The following is a 17,233-nucleotide window of genomic DNA, read 5'->3' on the forward strand; positions in this document are numbered from 1 at the left end:
TTAATTGCATAGTTTCAGAAAATCAATTTCATAAAGCCAGAAACAAACAAAAACAAATCCCCTGAGGAGGAATATATATATACAGATATTGTGAAGAAGAGAGAAACACTAAACAGAGATCTTAGCTATAACCATGGCGTCGACGATAGCTGTTTTTTCCGGTTGTCTGAGAGTGAAGGCTGGAGTTCTCGCCGTCCAAATCTCGTCGATTCCCCTCCGCCGCGAACTCCCTCGATACTTCTCATCTTCGTCGAAGAGGACGACGGCGACGGTAGCGGCAATTTCCTCATCTCTTCGAATCTCCGCCGTTTATAACCAACACCAGCGTCATCGGAGCTCTTGGCCTCGAGTAACTACTTTCTGCACGGCGGCTCCCGACGCCGGCACGACGGTTTCAGCGGATGAATCTGAGAAGAAGAGCGAATCTCAGGAGGAGGAGGAGAATGTGAAGGAGACGGCGAATCTGTTGGACATAAAAGTAGGAAGAGTGGTGAAAGCTTGGCAACACGAGGAAGCGGATTCTCTGTATGTGGAAGAAGTCGACATCGGCGAATCTGAGCCCAGAATCATCTGCAGTGGTCTCGTCAAATACGTTCCTCTCGATCTCCTTCAGGTCACCCTCTACTCTCATCCCAAAATCATTTCTAAAGTTCTGTTAAATCCTAATCGTGAGAATTGGGATCGGATTGTGTGATAATCAGAGGGAACTTTACTTATTAGATTGAGAAATTGCTCAAATTTTCGAGGCTCTGTGCAGGGAGCAGCAGTTGTGGTGCTGGCTAACCTGAAGCCAAGAAACATGAGAGGAGTTAAGTCAAGTGGTATGCTTCTATGTGCATCTGACTCAGCTCATGAGAATGTTGAGCTTCTTGTTCCACCACAAGGTTCTGTTCCTGGAGACAGAGTGTGGTTTGGTGTTGAAGACGATCTCGACCAGCTTCCTGAGCCTGCACCCCCTAATAAGGTCTTTACTTAGTAGCCTGCACATACATACTTATTCATTGCAGCAACAAAAGGTCTGTCTGAGTCCATGACATTACTTTTTTAATGTTCGGTATCTTTACGTTGCAGGTTCAGAAGAAGAAGATGTGGGAATCAGTGCAACCGCTTTTGAGGACTGATGCGACTGGCGTTTCGATGCTTAAGGAGCATTTGATGCGGACAACTTCTGGTCTTGTTACTTCCAAAACTTTAAGAAACGCCAACATTTCTTGATTTGTTTGTTTTGACATAGAGTAAGAACGCAAGGCGAATTTTTCATTGCAATGAAACTGATGTTTTCGTTGATTCATTCATCAATAAGGTTATTATGAATCACAAATATCTTAAGAATGGTTACAAAAACAAATCTTGAAAATCGAATGTTTCCTCGTCCATTTTTGGTTTTCTCATAGATCAAGCAAAGACAGAGAAGATATCACCATTGATGTAATCGTTGTCCACTAAGCTTACCAAATAGTAGCTGTTCTTCACCTGCACATTCGAATAGATCCCATTCATCATTACAGCTAAACCAATCTGGTCTGAGAAAAAGAGAGAAGATAATCGAAGAAGAGTTTGTACCTCCTCGAGCAACTTTCTAGAAGGGTCATCTTCTGGGTACAAGTTAGCCCAGCTTCTTGACCAAATCTCAAACGCTTCGTCTTTCCAGACTCTGAAACTGGCTGGATCCACGATTGTCGGTTGAATAATCTCCTTAGCTGGGAACACTCCCCAAGTAACTGCATTCACATCAGACTGGCCGATGTTTGATACCCAGTTCTCTGCTTTGTTCACGGCCATGAAGATGATAGAAGGAAAAGCTTTGGATTTCTCCACAAGTGTGTCTAACTTCTCCTTTGAGCAGAAGAACTCTAGATAAGCTTTCTGGTAGACGTAACCACCAGGACCACCCCATCCTGCAAATTTCCCAATGCAATTAAACATTCTTGCTAGATGCTAAGAACATAATCACTCAGCGAATATAAACAATGCGATCAATCATTTGTGGATAAATCTAATGTGTTGTTAAACAGTAATATGCAGGGGATTCAAACACTATGTTATGAGATGTGAACAAAATTATAAATTCGATACCAATAGCTGGTGTATCAGATTTGGCTGCGTTGACTGATGGCTGGCTATTGATCGTCAAGAAGCCGTTGGAGTTGATTTTGCCGAGTTGCTCGTTTATGATCTTTGTCTCTGGCTGGAGTCCATCTAACTCAGACCATGGACTGCTTTTTAAGTTTCCAAGGCAGAGCTCCTTGAATTTCTGGTTTGTGACAGTGTTTACAAGATAATTTGTCAGTGTTTGTGTATAAGGTGAAAGATGAAGGTATCAGTTTATAAGAGTGCTAAGAAAAGGAAAGGCTACCTCTTGAACATCTTCGATGCTTTTCAATGGGACAACCCATTCTTGTTGAAGCTTCTTGTCACGTGCTCGTGGGCGCATGAACTATCAACAAAACGAATTTAGATCACAGCGGTACTCAATGGCAATGGAAAACACAGAAGAAGATGGCAAGCAAACCAAGCTTCTCCTTCTAATGATATGCGAATACAATCTTGAGCAAATAAAGAAGAACGACCAAAAAGAGCCCTCCAGAATTCAAGTTACCTGATAATCCGAGAGTGTACCATATGATGCACTGCGTGAATCACCCCACCGTCCCTGTGGGAAGTCATTCCAGCCCTTTGTTCTAGATATGTAGCTCTTTGGACGGTTTGCCCTGCAAAGATTCAGAGAGAAACCAATGATATTTATTCTCTCCGCAAATAGATGCTTAAGATCTGCATCGCTTGGCGAGACGAAATCAGAGCAAGAGAAACAAACTGCAGGTTACCAAAAAATGGGGCGAACATCTTCCTTAATACGGAACACATTTGCAGGGCGTCTCCAAGGTAAAGAACGGGAAATTTTTGACTCATCAATCAAACCAAGGTTCTGCAATTTCAGCACCATTGTTAGGTTGTGTCCACAATAATGTGTGTTAAACAAAGAAAAAAATTAAGAAGGAAATGAGGAGCAACCTTTAATATCCCAATAGCTGATTTGTCCACGTTCAATGTGTAGAGATGAAGGGTAGTGATTCCATGGGCCAAAATCTTTTTGCACATCTCTGTTGCAAAGTGAATACCAAAGGCCTTGACAGCTTCTTCATTATCCTTGATAGGCTCCAAGGCAGCAGTGAGCTCAGCAGGTATCTATAGCAATAACAGCATGAGTGGAATATTAATCTAAATTTTTGTACGGTGCAAGCCATATCATCACTGAAGTAAGAGATCACAATGTACCTTGGTCTTGCAGAAACCAGCCATACGCAAGAACCCTTTGTGGTTGGAAATGGGCATAATTCCAGGAACAATGGGACAATTTATCCCGATTTGCCGACAGTCATTCACAAATTTGAGGAATATATCAGTATCATAGAAAAGCTGGGTTACAATCAGATCTGCTCCAGCATCAACCTGTTCCACGAGCCAACATACTAATGCATCAGATCAAAGACGATCCAATTCAGCACAGAAAAATGTACACAAAAGCTGAACCTTTCTCTTCAGGTAAGCAAGATCACTCTGATAAGATTCAAGAGTAGCTAAGCCATCAGCTTCAATGACATCAGGATGAGCCTCTGATTAAAAAAAAAAAACCCAAATCCAATTAGAGATCAAATCATAGCACTAACACAAGAAATTTGAGAAACCAACAATTTAGAAGCGATTTGATACCAGGATAACCAGCGACAGTGATCCCAAAGTAATCACCATACTTGCTACGAATATGATTGACCAGATCCAAAGCGCAAGCAAAACCTCCTTCGACCTGAACGAACTTATCCTGCCCGTGAGGCGGATCTCCTCTGAGCGCAAGCACATTCTGTATACCATTGGATCTAATGGTCTCAAGCGCGTGGTCAATCTTCTCGACCGGCATGTTGGTACAAGTGAGATGCATCATAGTCTCGACGCAGATAACATTCTGCATCCTTGAAGCGATCTCGAGGGTCAGATCGGCGGTGGATCCTCCGGCACCCCAAGTGATATCGCAGAAAGTCGGTCCATATGAGACCAACCGATCCATCCGTTCAAAGAGATTCTCGACGCCATCCTCCGTCTTCGGTGGGAAAAACTCGAAGGAGAAGGCCGTTTTCCCTTCCTCCGTCACCGACTTGATCTTATCTACCACCTTCATTTTCAATGAGCTCGAATCTGAGATTTGAGGTTCAAATGTGGATTCGAAAAAAGGATATGTGGGACGAGAAGTGGTGGAGAGGCAAGTGGTCTCGCTTGGTTCGTTTATTCACTGTTTTATACTAACCTCTAAAGAAACATTTCATACATTTTTTTTTTTTAATTGTCCCAAATAAGTAAATATGTAGAGATAATCTTGTTTCTCACTTTTTTTTTTTAACTATATATTACGTAAAAAAATTGGTTCCTCCTATTGATCAATGTTCAATTTTTTTTTTTTTGGGGTCAAAATCAATGTTAAATTTAATAATCTTGTTTTACTATGTTTTTTACTAATTAAAAACATGTTTTATGTTTTTTTTTTTTTTTTTTTTTTTTGAACATCCAAAAACATGTTTTATGTAGAAAAATAAAAAATCAGCCTCACAAATTTAGACTATTCAGTAGGTAGGTGAGCTATGGCCCCACACCACCTACCACCGGCGATGCCAATCAACTGTTGGTTACCGGCGCGTGGGTATCAACCGCTACAACGAACACTAACCTACTGGCGATGCAGCCCAGAAGAATCACGTGCTTAATAACTGGAGTTCCAGACAGAACAAACCGGTGATTGGTTATAGCCTTCAAAGAACCAAACCCATCATACCCCGGTTTAACATCAAAAACACTTTTGGCCCAAAAAATTTCAATTGGATACATCAACAAAGTTCAAAAAGCTCGAGGTAGTCTACGCACATGTCATATACATATTCGAGTTGGATACAACAACAAAGTCTACATCCTTTGCCAACATACACGGCTAAGTTGGTTATTATAGCACACACCACCCGGTTAACGACAATTTTCTACAACTCAAGAGAAATCAAAAGGTATAGAATGAAAGCAGAAAATAGCTTGAAGCAATATCAAATGGTTATGAGCTTCCAAACTTCTCTGGACATATCAATCGACTCGGTAACACCATCCTCGTACATGACCTGGACAGAGACGAATTGTTTTACAGATTTCATAAACTGAGATAATGGGTGAACAACAAAATTGAGCTCAGAGTCAAGTAAAATACCAAGTGCTTTCTTGAAAACTCATCAAACTGTCTAATAATGGCGAAACACCTGAAAAATGTCAAATATTAAAGTCAAAAGACGTCATATCATGAGGCCAAGAATCAACCTGCAAGATAAAGGGGACTAAAGAGGTGCTCAATGGAACAGAGCAAATCTATCTGAGAACTTTGACAAGAGAGAATTTATATTTACCTCTGGTTCGCGGGACGTGCCAACATTATTACCACATCAATGCACTTCCGGCAACATATTTGTCTTTGGCCACGGTTGTTCCAAGATGGTCCTGACGCATCCAAATTTTTTTTTCTTACCTCTGAATTGAGAAGCTTGTCGAAAATAGAGCCAGAATACTGTTACTAACCGGCGGAATGTCTACCTCGAGATTTTTTCACCTAAAAAAAATGTTTGAGATCATAAAAACTCGGACTTTTCAGCAAAACCCGATCACGAGATGATTACAAAGATGACTAGTTACAAAAACCATGAACTCAAAACTGTTCAACAACACCATCTACATGTAAGCTTTTTCTCTTAGATAGATTTCAATTTCATTTTACCTTGGGCGGTTTCCAGGTCACTACTTTACATGCCTTTAGGTTCACAGCTTTATCCGAGGGTGTGCTCTTAGTTTTGCCAGGTTTTGCACCAAGCTTTTTTCTGCAACCTACTGCACCACAGTAACAATCTTGATCTGCACCAAATTGAACAAACCTGCTATATATCTTAGTGTCACAGCTAAACTTTATAATAAAGCACTTTATCGCCAGTAATGTTAAAAAATTATAGAGGGAATGTCCTTACTGGTAATCGTAGGTCAAGGGCTCTCCTTTGTTTATGTAACGGGTAGCAAAGATTCCGATTCTTGTCTCTCCATCAATTATCCTAATGGAAACAAAACAAAAAATAGTTATAACAAGTTACTTTGATCAGAAGAAAAGTTGAGAAGACGCCTAACAAACCATTTCTGCATCTCTGTATTAGGATTGCAGCTGTGATTGAAATATCTCGATTTATTCCCCTTGTAAGTAGCATCAATCACCATATTCCAGTTTATCTGACACAAGTAGAAATTTGTCTCGAACTGAGGCTTCAACTTCCAAAGCCTTTCTTCACAAATCTTTTCGTCGATAACTACAGTAAGTAAGTAATGGATTTAAGAAGGTAAACGAATGGCACAGTAAGCACAATAGTCAAGTATATATATATGAGAAATCACATCACCTTCACCCACATATTCAATGATAAACTCTCCTGGACTGATATCTTCATCTGCTACAATCCCATATCCGCATTTCTCTGTCTACAAGAAACAACTTATTCAACTAGCCTTAAAAATGCATTCTTAATAAGACAACTTGTAGTAAACAAACCTGAACCAACTTCATTTTCTTGATATGTCGTTGTTGGAACGGCTTGTTGGTGCACTCAGTTCTGCATTTGCAACTCGATGAACAACTTGAGAGTAGAATCCTATACAGCAAAATGTGATGGTGGTTAACATCAAGGAAACAACACAAGTAAAACAATCATCAACATCGATTATTCAAATCAGTATAATTTTCAACCAACAATCAAAATCTGGATAAGACGAGAAAGTAAAAGATAAAGTCAGATATGAAACATACCCACAATTGCAATCACTGCCACAAAGAGTTGAAGAACCAGGAGACAAGGAGCAAGAACAGAAGATGCCATGGTCTTTAACCCTCTTTTTGATTTTCTTCGTCAGGTATATATCTTAAAACCAGGATCATGTGAAAACAAAGAAAAAATCTAAAGGTACAAGTAGGAGATAAAATATAAAAATAAACTTGAATCTGTAACAATGGAAAAGATACTGCGCTTAATGAAGAAAGGCTTCCTCTTATTCAAACGCCCCGGAAATTCAAATTCCTTCGATTTCCCAATCTTCTTCGAAAAAATTCTGAACGCTTTCTTTATTTGATTCCGATTGGAACCCTAAGAAGATCAGATAAAGTTTAAAGATAATACGAAACAGAGGAATAATAGTTGAAAAAAGACTGGACTAAAACATTGATCGAACATACCTTCTTGACGGAAACCATGGAAATAGAACGGATTGATAAAAGAAATTCGAATAACAGTCCCCGATTTGATGAAGATAGCAAGATATTGAATTTCGATCTTTCGAGAAATCAAGTACAGTGAAGTTACGCAAACGAGAGAGAAAGGAAAAATCAACAAATCATAAAAGGTATTCAATGGCGATAAATCCCTGAACCTTTTCAAAACCCTGATCAATTCAATTTGATAGAAGAAGAAGAAGAAGAAGATGATGGATCCGATAAGCAGAGAGCGAAAAGACGCAAATCAGAAAGAGCGGCAGTTTTCTTGTTCTCCTTCTGATTTGAAATTCTGCGCACAAACCGTCCTTAAAAGGGTAACTTCGTAACTTGTATGTAAACACGCGATGCTGGCCCACAAATCTTGGATTGGGCCCAATAAATTTACACAAATTGGGGTGGATTGGCCCATTACATTATTATTTATGGGTAGTCGCATTCACATTTATCCCCCCTTGACTATATTATTATTTTCGCGTTATCAACAAAACCCAGAGATTATGGTAATGCATTATTCAACTATTATTAGTTTTAATCTGAAAATCTATCATCCAAAGTTGAAGCTAAAGATAATTACGTAAAAGAGAGGAGAGAGAACACGAAACTTTTTTTTTCTTATGTTAGCACGAAATCGATCTACTCAAATTTGAACTTCCATTCTTCGTCTCCGTTAATTCGCACTCTCGTTCTCGTCTTCGTCACCGGAGGTCTTATCTCCGTCGTATCTAGTCAGCCTGAACGAACCGATTGGTTTTATCAGGTAATCCATCTTTATATTCTGCTAGGAATGCGAAAGCTGTCAAAATTTCGCTCTTCGGATCGGACTATGATGAATCTGTTTTCGTTTGTTCTGTGGTCGATCGAGCTCCTACCCTTTGTACCTTGTGACTGTCGTGCTTAATTTCTTGTATATACGAGGAAGGAGTTGGGAAATTTATAGTTGACTGATTGAGCAATTGTGATTACTGTAGATCCGCGAGGGGAAAGTGCGTTAGACGCCTTGAGTCGATTGCATGATTGGGTCTCGAATTTCTATTAACTTTGTGGATTTGTTCAGCATGGAGACTTCACTTATCGGAATCGTGTAGCTATGTCGCCTTTTATCTTAATTTTGTTGTGTTCAATAGATCCTCTTTGATCTTAAATTCGAGTAGAGGAAATATTTGGGCATATTTGAGATGGAGTTTAATAGTGAGAACAAACTAAGGGATTCTAGGCTGATAGAAACCTGTTGAATTTTTGTTGGTTTCTGATTATGGATTATAAGCTTATATGTGACGGTTGTTGTGGTTTTATGCTTGTTTTCTTTTCCTTCTACTGGCCTCTCGGTTTAACTGTGTGTGATCTAGCTAACTTTGAGTTCTAATTCTTTGAGCTAACTATCATTTTGACTCTTATTTTTCTTATTGCAGACGAAGGTAGATTCTCTGGATTTAGTTTCCTTCTATGAGACAGACATGTTGCATTTGGTGCTTCGTGTCTAGGTAATGAAGGCTATATGTGATAGATTTCTTCCTTCAAAATGTTCTTCATCAAGCGCAGATGAAAAACGTGATAAATCTCCAACATCTCTAGTTTCAGATTCAGCATCTAGGGATAACGAGTCAAAGTTGACGTTATGCTCGAATGTTTTTGGGCCTTCGTCCTCAGTTTCTCAACCGTATAGGGAGGCTTCAACTTCCGAGCATAAGCCAGTTCGCACCACACATAATGGCTGGACAGTAATTCTAAAAACAGCTTCTATGGCTAGTGGGGCAATTAGGAGATTTCAAGATCGTGTTTTAGGGCCAAGTAGGATTGGTATTCCCAGCAGTACAAGTGAGATATGGCTACTTGGTGTCTGTTATAAAATCTCCGAAAGTGAATCCTCAGAAGAAGCAGATTCTGGTCTTGTATTGGCTGCATTCAGACAAGACTTTTCGTCCTTAATACTGATGACATATCGTAGAGGTTTGTATATTCACTTCAACTCAAGCTAGTAGCCTTGAGTGGTCACAAAAAAACTCACCGTGGTATTTTATAGGTTTTGAGCCTATTGGCGACACAACTTATACTAGTGATGTCAACTGGGGTTGCATGCTTCGAAGCAGCCAGATGCTCTTTGCACAGGTCTGCTTTTATGAGTAGTTATGATATTTAAACTTGAGGCTTCAAATTTCTTAACGTCTGGTCTAAAATCCATCTTTAACAGGCATTCCTATTTCAAAGGCTGGGAAGGTCTTGGAGGAAAAAGGAGTCCGAGGTTAGTGTTGTTATCCATTCTATGTCTTAGTAACTGAATATACAATACTAGGAACATATATCTGGTTGATCATGAATCCAGGCCATTGGAACTGAGCTTGTTTGGTTTGAAAATGCAGCCGCCTGAAGAGGAATACTTAGAGATCTTAGAGCTTTTTTGTGATTCTGAGTCTTCAGCATTCTCCATTCACAATCTTATACTAGCTGGAGAATCTTATGGCCTGGCTGCTGGGTCATGGGTAGGACCATATGCTGTTTGTCGATCATGGGAATCATTAGCTCGGCAGAAAAGAGAAGAAACTGATGTTAAACACCATTCTTGTTCCATGGCTGTTCATATCGTTTCTGGCAGTGAAGATGGAGAGAGAGGTGGAGCTCCAATTCTTTGTATAGAAGATGTTTCCAAATCTTGTTTGGAATATTCAGAAGGAAAAAGTGAGTGGACGCCAATTCTTCTCTTGGTCCCACTGGTTCTTGGACTTGAAAAAGTGAACCCGAGGTTTGTGATTTTATCAAATTGTCTGAAATCTGATCACTTTTAGTTAAATACATACTTGAATCTAAATACGCACAATGGAGAGGATATGTGGTAGCGGAATTTGTTTGCAGGAGTGACTTATTATCGAATTTGGCTTTACAAATCTTTGAAATCTATCTGAAAAAATAGATTCTAAAATTTTGTCTTCAGGTATATTCCATCTCTGATAGCTACTTTCACATTCCCTCAAAGCCTCGGCATTTTGGGCGGCAAACCAGGTGCATCAACTTACATAGTTGGAGTTCAAGAAGACAAAGGTTTCTACCTTGATCCGCACGATGTTCAACAGGTTTTCTTTAACACTCTTCATAAATCCTTAATTAAAAATTTAAACAAATCCAAAAAAAACTCAACATTTGATCTGGCATGCTCTGATTCGAAGTTTGAGACATCACGGTGGTCCATATTCCTTATATAGTCTCCGTCACATTAATTTATCTATTGTCTAATTGGTTTTGGGGACTGATATTAATCTTACATGTGCTTCATCTCACATTTCGGTCTCACTAATTGAGCCTTATCGGTAATGGTTGGTAGGTAGTGACAGTCAACAAAGAAACACAAGATGTTGACACATCGTCTTACCATTGCAAGTGAGTTGATTGATCATTTTAGCCTCATTTAGTTCTTTGTCTCTACATGATTCCCACTTATTATTGCTCGCTCCTAATCTGCTACAGTACTCTTCGTTATGTTCCATTGGAGTCACTCGACCCGTCGCTAGCTCTCGGATTCTATTGCCGGGACAAAGGTATTTACTTCTTACACTAGACTTGATTTCGGTTGATTTTGTTCGACTACACTAAATTCAATTTCGTTTTGGCTTTGGCCGTTTTAAACATACTGAAACTAATCGGTTTATTAATTTTTTTTATAAATCCATTTTGGCTTAAACAACATGGGATGCTGATATTCTCTTGCTACTTGGTAACACAGATGATTTTGATGATTTCTGTATCCGAGCAACGAAGCTAGCCGGAGACTCGAAAGGCGCTCCTCTGTTTACTGTAACCCAATCTCACAGAACCAGTGACTGTGGAATTGCAGAAACCAGCACAATGACATCAACAGAGTTCTCCGGCGAGGAACATGAAGATGAGTGGCAATTACTTTGACCACTTTTACTAGCAATTCTTCTTCATTTGTGTGACTGTGTCCCAACTCTCACATTTTACATCTCAAAATACCATTCTTTTTACACCGATACTGAGATTTGATGCTGTACTATATTCAAAAAGAAAAGAAAAACAGTATTATATTCAGCCATTGCATTTATTTGTACAACTGCTTCGTTTCCACACAAAAACGTTGACTTAAGTCAAAGAGTTTTAAAACAGAGAGATTCTTGAGGCTTCAGTTTCGATTTACATGAAGGGGAAGTTCAGACGTAGATTAACGAATACGAGAAGGGAAGACTCGAAAAACCAGAGGGAGTGTTGACGTGGCTCCACTTCCGGCCGTTTTTCTCCGCCGTCCTCATCATCATCATCGTCCCACTTTCTTCCCCGCCGCCGCAAATCATTGACACCGCTTGGCCACTCAAACTTCCTGCGAAAACCGACGTCAACGTCGTCACCGGAAGCCGAATCGTCTCCATAACCACCTTCCATTTCATTGACTCGTCCTCAATTTCCCAGCGAGGCTGACTCTGTCTCTCGCTGTCAATGAAGCACCATAAACTACAACCTCTGAAACCTCCGGCGGATTCAGCGGCGGCGGCTGTGCGACCTCTCGGACTTAAATCGGGAAACGGCCAGACATTTTCAATTGTAGTCCACGAATCCGCAATCGGATCGTAAATCTCAGCGTCAGATCGGAATTGGCCTTGCGTCTCCGTCCCGTAACCGCTCAGCACGCAAAACCCAAGTTCCGAAGCCATCGAGAATCCGTGGCATTCGTCTCTTCCTTCCGCCATCGGAGTAATCGTCGACCACTCGTCCTTCTCCACATCGTACACCTCCGCCGATCGGAGAGCGTTCTTCTGATCGTCGTGTCCTCCGGCGACGTAAACCTTCGTCGAACCGACAGACGCGCAGGCGAAAAACGACCTCGCCGCCGACATCGGCTTCCCTCGCCTCCACCTCCGTCCACTTCCTTCTCCGGCGGAGAAATCCAGAACAAACACGTCCCTCACAGGCTGCAACGTCTCCGGATCCCACCCGCCGATTAACAACACTTTCCCTGCGTCCTGAAGCGCGACGCACTCGCAGAACAAAGGGATGCGTTCAGGAATCGCGACGCGGTGCCACGTGTCCAGCGTTGCGTTGTAAACGCTCAACCCGTAAAGTGGCGTGCCAATCACACGCGGTGGCTGCTGCTGCTGCTGTTGCTGAGACTCGCCTTCCTCCTCTTTCTTCTTCTCACTAATCTCACCCTCAACCGGTGAATTAACCGGAGACGGCGAAGTCAGAGGTTGAACAAGGCAGAGGAGCGTTTCAGCTTTCCCAAATCTTCGCCGTTCCCGGTTGAAAGAACGGTCGGAGATTAAGCTTCGCCATGAACGGCAAACGGATTTCATAGAAGAGTGAAACTCGAACGGAACTCTGACCAAACACTCCATTGCCAATTCCTCTGGTAATCCCGGGATTAAATCCCGACGACCTCGAAAAATCTCCCCTGACACTCTCATAATTTCGTTACGAGACCTAGAAGCTTCTTGAAACAGAGTATGAAATAAGATTTTTATGATTTTGATTAAGATTGGGATTTGTATGATACACTCAAGAAGATACGATTGGTAAGCGAAGTGGCAGAGCCTTTTTATAGCGGATATTATCACTGAAGAAGAAGACGGTCCTTTTTTAGTTTAGATAATTATCTTATTATTTGACATTTTTCACAACAAGCAGACAAAAATGCTGGAAAATGGGAATTCAAACATTTTCTTATCCTTTACTCTAGAGTCCAGAGCACACAGATTTCATACATTTTTATATTTATAAGTTTTGTTGGCAACAAAAATTTAAAGTATATTATCTAATTCGCATCACACATAAGGGCGGACATTCCAAACTACACACTTGCAACTTAGGAAAATTGTTTATAAGATTTTAGTTTCAGGTAACAAAAAATGACATACGTAATCGCATTAAATGATGTAAAAAATGCCGACGTGTGTTTGTGAGTCTAAGAACGATCTGAATCATCTGATGTCAGCTAGTTATATTAGGCAATTTAAATCTGAAGATTCTTATATAAAATCACACGGTAAAAATTAAAAACTCACAAAACTGTATACGAATAATTCACTTCTCCATATGAATCCGCCAATCAGGAAATTTGAAATGAAAAAAAAATCATTCAAATCTCTCTACTAGTAATAATTAATATCCATATATGGAATGGACCACACACTTCTTCCGAATTATTGCTATTATTCATATTTTTAGATGTGTGTAAACGCATTAAATAATGTAAATAATGTAAAATGTCGTGAGGGATTTGATTTTTTGTTTTTTTCACTACAAATTGTATGAGATATCTTGTTTATAAATATTTTAAAATAGATATATTGTGGATAAAATGGTTCTAGAAGAAGAGAAGTCCATGTGGATACGATGACTTATCTTCTTTCTTATCCGAACGAACAACAGTACGGTGACACATGGACCATGCACCGTAGTCATTACAACCTCTCAATGCTCGAAAAAATAAATATCTTACTTAAAAAATGTATCATATATTAAATAAATATTGACGAATAACGATTTTGTGTAGATTTACTGTAAAAATGCAGTGACGATTCCTTTTGTGTGTGTGTGTGTGTCAAGCAACTGTATTACCCTCGAGGTTTAATCTTTGACGTTCATTGGGATACATATTTCACTTCAATGAAGTATTATTAGTTTAATAACATTGGGCTTTGTTATTATGTTCTCATTTCTGTTCATTCAAATTCATATTATGATGTTTTTGAACTAAACTTGACAAGAAACATGCAAACTGCAAAGTTGGTGTAAAGAATAAAATTATAAATAAATTTAAGTTTAAAAAGACATTAATTAAGTTAAAACCGAACAACGCGTAGTGAATAGGAGTTACTAATGAGAGGGTCGACAATTATTTATCTACAGGAATCGTAAGGTGTGTGACATTAAAAGGGCTCTTCCACAATTCCCTACCTCCTACCCTTTGCCAACCTTGTCTTTAATTTTCTCTTTTTTTTCAAAAAAAGATTATTCGATATTCGTTTCTAATCAACGACAGTATTAGCATTATGTGAACATATTAATTAAGTTTGCAGAATTATAAGTATTTAGGTTCATTAAATCGGTAGTCATCTGATGTTTTAATAGTTGAATTCATATTTTCTTGTTTCTTCTATTCGATATGTTGTTTGCATTATTTGGCTCAATAATATGAAGTGACTTATCAACTTTGGACGGGATATCGTGATTTGTCTTTCTCTCGTCCTTCCTAAGCCACACCATGTCGAAGAAAGACGAATTTTTTTTACCTCGTCGAAGAAATCTTTATTCGAGACAATTTCATAAAAAAAATATTGAAATCGCCACAACTGTTTTATTCTTTTTTTTTTTAACTGTTTTATTCTTACATCTTATAAAACGATTGTATCCGAAATGAATTTAAATACGAGAAATGAGTTGTGCATTCTCGAAGACCAGTCAATATCTTTCTACCGCTGAAGAACAATGAGAAATGTTTGCCAATTACAAAACGATTTTACGGTGACAACTTACTCAGTCGATCGCTATATCTTTTTCGTTTTTTTTTTTAAATACGTCAAACGTATATTTCGCCTTTAATGCTGGAAACAAACAAGTGGAATCTTACGCCTAGAACCACAAAAATTTCATGTCTTTTGGCTTTTCCAATTATATATTTTTAGGAATACAAATTAGTAATCGTTTAGTATTTTTTCATGACACAAGATTTTATGTAACTGAACTAAAACAAATTGAAAGAAAGAGCGTTTTTTTGTTTTCACAAAAGATGAGTCTACCAAAAAGGCAGTGATGAAAAGTTACTACTCCAAATCTATTTCCTGTTGTTCAGATAAATAATGGGCAAAAGTTAAGGCTACGCTATCTCACTGTTTCTGTTTACCCAATCTCTCAAAAATAATTTTCAGTTAAAAAAAAATCTTGATAATCCATGGAGCGTTCCCTGCGTTTTAATAGTTAATGTAGTGTTCGTCGTATTTGTCTGGCATATCCGTATTACACATTAATCACCATGCTATATCTTATCACTTTTTTAAAATATTGAAAAGGTTTCCGAATATAGCCATATCTTTATCAAGTTGAAAAGGGAAATAACCCTAAACCATTAATGATCAGCTAGCTGATCAACAAACTTATGTGGACAATTTAAAAACAAAAGACGAAAAGTTAAATGGATGAGAAAAGAGGAAATAAAACGTTGGCAAAAGAAAAACAACTTGTTTATTTCTCAAAAGCGTATATAGAAGGATCTAGAAGATCCATATGATCAAAGAAGATATTGTGAATATATTCTAGAGATTTGTATATATCTTTATATGATTCTATTAGTTAGATTATTAGGTTAATTCATTCTCTATATAAATGTATCTATTATGTACATTCAATTCAATCCATGAGAGTCAATATACAATTATTCCAATCTTAAACTCTCATCACTTTAATATGGTATCAGAGCAGGTTTGCTCTAAAGTTTTGATCTAACGATCAAACTTCTTTTTCATTTTCATTTTTTTTTATCGCTTAAGCCAAGTGCTTCTAAAATTCAAGTTCATTATGAACCTCTGAATCCAATCCATCGAGCTTCTTATTCAACTATGTGCCTCTGAATCTAAGCCTAGTGCTTCTCTAATTCAAGCCTAAGTGCCTCTGAATGTAAATCATAGAACTTCTTTTTATTCAAGTCTATCTTGGACCTCTGAATCTAAGCCAAAGTGCTTCCGAGTTATAGATCTAACGATCAAACTCCTTTTTCTCTCTCCACTTCTTCTTTTTCACCGTCATTTGCTTCTTCGCCAGTCTACTTTCTCTCTGTTTCCCCTTCTTAATCTTTATCTGTTTTTTTTTTCTTATTCACAAAAAAAAAAAAAATTGTTTGATACTTTCAAAAGGAAAAAAATTAAGTATTTTATATATATTTTTTTTTATTTTTTAGTTTCTCGCTGTATTTTTTATTCTATTAAAAAAAACATATTCTACAAGTTTTCGTTCCAATCTTTGATTTTTTATTTCAGTTTTTTTTTTTTTTAAGTTTTCATCGTTTTCTTTCAATTAAAAAAAAAAGCAAAAAAAAGAAGAAAATAAACTTTATTACTTCTTCCTGGATTGAATGTACATAGTAGATACATTTATATAGAGAATGAATTAACCTAATAATCTAACTAATAGAATCATATAAAGATATATACAAATCTCTAGAATATATTCACAATATCTTCTTTGATCATATGGATCTTCTAGATCCTTCTATAGCTTACATGAAAATTCGGCAATCATAAACAATTATAATATTTAGATTGCATTTGAAAGAAAATTTTATTAAAGAAATTCGACCAACTGGTAAGAAATTAGGAGGAACCAGAACAAGAGAAGCACAACTCCTTCAATAATATACCATCTCTCTCTCTTCCACGATTGACTCGATCCTCTGCATGTAAATGAGGCTGACTTTACTTTGTTCTCGGCAGAAACACACATTACTAAGATCTCGAGCTTTGCCTCAACCATCGACATCAAATGTTTGATTTAAAGGTTATATTCCTAGACACACCTTGTTACAAAATTTTGACTATAAATAGATCACCACCCATATCGATTTGTCACACCAACCTTAAAGATTATAGACAAAAAAAAAAGGTTAAGAAAAAGCAAATCAGAAAACAAAAGAAATGGCAAAGAAATAGGCAAAGAAAAAAATATAAACTCCGTCAGCTTCACCGTTCTCTTGCTTGTCCTCATGATGGCTTCCATCGGTATTAATTTGACGAATTTCTCTATTATACGATGCAAAAGTACTGTCTTTCAAGTATCTTGTGCTGATGAGCTTGATGAATATGTAAACATATGTAGAAATCTTGAAGAGCGTTGATGCATGCAACACGTTTCTTAGGCGAGTATGGGCCGGTGCCGTACGTTTCCAACTACAGATAGTTGCTGGATCTGTTGCGT

General features: G+C 38.2%; 5 protein-coding genes across 7 annotated transcripts; 2 read left to right on the forward strand and 3 right to left on the reverse strand.

Moving 5' to 3' along the window:
* Positions 1-70: 70 nt before the first annotated feature.
* On the forward strand, positions 71-1,312 carry LOC18020123 (aminoacyl tRNA synthase complex-interacting multifunctional protein 1). The gene is made up of 3 exons (XM_006402568.2): positions 71-613; positions 758-964; positions 1,072-1,312. The coding sequence occupies exons 1-3, from the start codon at positions 134-136 to the stop codon at positions 1,213-1,215; spliced, it is 831 nt and encodes a 276-aa protein (XP_006402631.1). The 5' UTR covers positions 71-133; the 3' UTR covers positions 1,216-1,312.
* LOC18020122 (methylenetetrahydrofolate reductase 1) lies at positions 1,237-4,258 on the reverse strand. The gene is made up of 10 exons (XM_006402571.2): positions 3,712-4,258; positions 3,532-3,614; positions 3,277-3,450; positions 3,013-3,186; positions 2,826-2,926; positions 2,600-2,711; positions 2,357-2,437; positions 2,077-2,254; positions 1,564-1,898; positions 1,237-1,473 (listed from the first exon to the last, which is right to left on the reverse strand). The coding sequence occupies exons 1-10, from the start codon at positions 4,172-4,174 to the stop codon at positions 1,396-1,398; spliced, it is 1,779 nt and encodes a 592-aa protein (XP_006402634.1). The 5' UTR covers positions 4,175-4,258; the 3' UTR covers positions 1,237-1,395.
* Positions 4,259-5,081: 823 nt separating this feature from the next.
* Positions 5,082-17,140, reverse strand: LOC18020124 (putative histone-lysine N-methyltransferase ASHH4). The gene is made up of 12 exons (XM_024157006.1): positions 17,003-17,140; positions 7,079-7,199; positions 6,866-6,977; positions 6,611-6,710; positions 6,462-6,540; positions 6,200-6,371; positions 6,042-6,122; positions 5,798-5,951; positions 5,602-5,632; positions 5,433-5,523; positions 5,230-5,288; positions 5,082-5,158 (listed from the first exon to the last, which is right to left on the reverse strand). The coding sequence occupies exons 1-12, from the start codon at positions 17,033-17,035 to the stop codon at positions 5,082-5,084; spliced, it is 1,110 nt and encodes a 369-aa protein (XP_024012774.1). The 5' UTR covers positions 17,036-17,140.
* Positions 7,848-11,365, forward strand: LOC18020125 (cysteine protease ATG4b). 3 transcript variants are annotated; one of them, XM_024157005.1, is made up of 11 exons: positions 7,850-8,084; positions 8,296-8,408; positions 8,737-8,808; positions 8,900-9,274; positions 9,348-9,433; positions 9,516-9,566; positions 9,685-10,064; positions 10,254-10,392; positions 10,641-10,696; positions 10,784-10,854; positions 11,040-11,365. In XM_024157005.1, exons 4-11 carry the CDS (start codon positions 9,067-9,069, stop codon positions 11,216-11,218), a joined length of 1,170 nt encoding a protein of 389 aa, XP_024012773.1. In that variant the 5' UTR covers positions 7,850-8,084; positions 8,296-8,408; positions 8,737-8,808; positions 8,900-9,066; the 3' UTR covers positions 11,219-11,365. The 3 variants fall into 3 exon arrangements, with proteins under 3 accessions (XP_006402637.1, XP_024012773.1, XP_006402636.1); XM_006402573.2 differs by lacking the exon at positions 8,296-8,408; XM_006402574.2 differs by lacking the exon at positions 8,296-8,408 and having other exon boundaries at positions 7,848-8,084; positions 8,737-9,274.
* On the reverse strand, positions 11,336-12,842 carry LOC18020126 (F-box/kelch-repeat protein SKIP20). Its single transcript, XM_006402575.2, has one exon. It carries the CDS (start codon positions 12,730-12,732, stop codon positions 11,485-11,487), a length of 1,248 nt encoding a protein of 415 aa, XP_006402638.1. The 5' UTR covers positions 12,733-12,842; the 3' UTR covers positions 11,336-11,484.
* Positions 17,141-17,233: the final 93 nt, after the last annotated feature.

The sequence above is a fragment of the Eutrema salsugineum genome, unplaced genomic scaffold (assembly GCF_000478725.1).
Source record: "Eutrema salsugineum unplaced genomic scaffold, Eutsalg1_0 scaffold_19, whole genome shotgun sequence".
Taxonomy (NCBI): domain Eukaryota; kingdom Viridiplantae; phylum Streptophyta; class Magnoliopsida; order Brassicales; family Brassicaceae; genus Eutrema; species Eutrema salsugineum.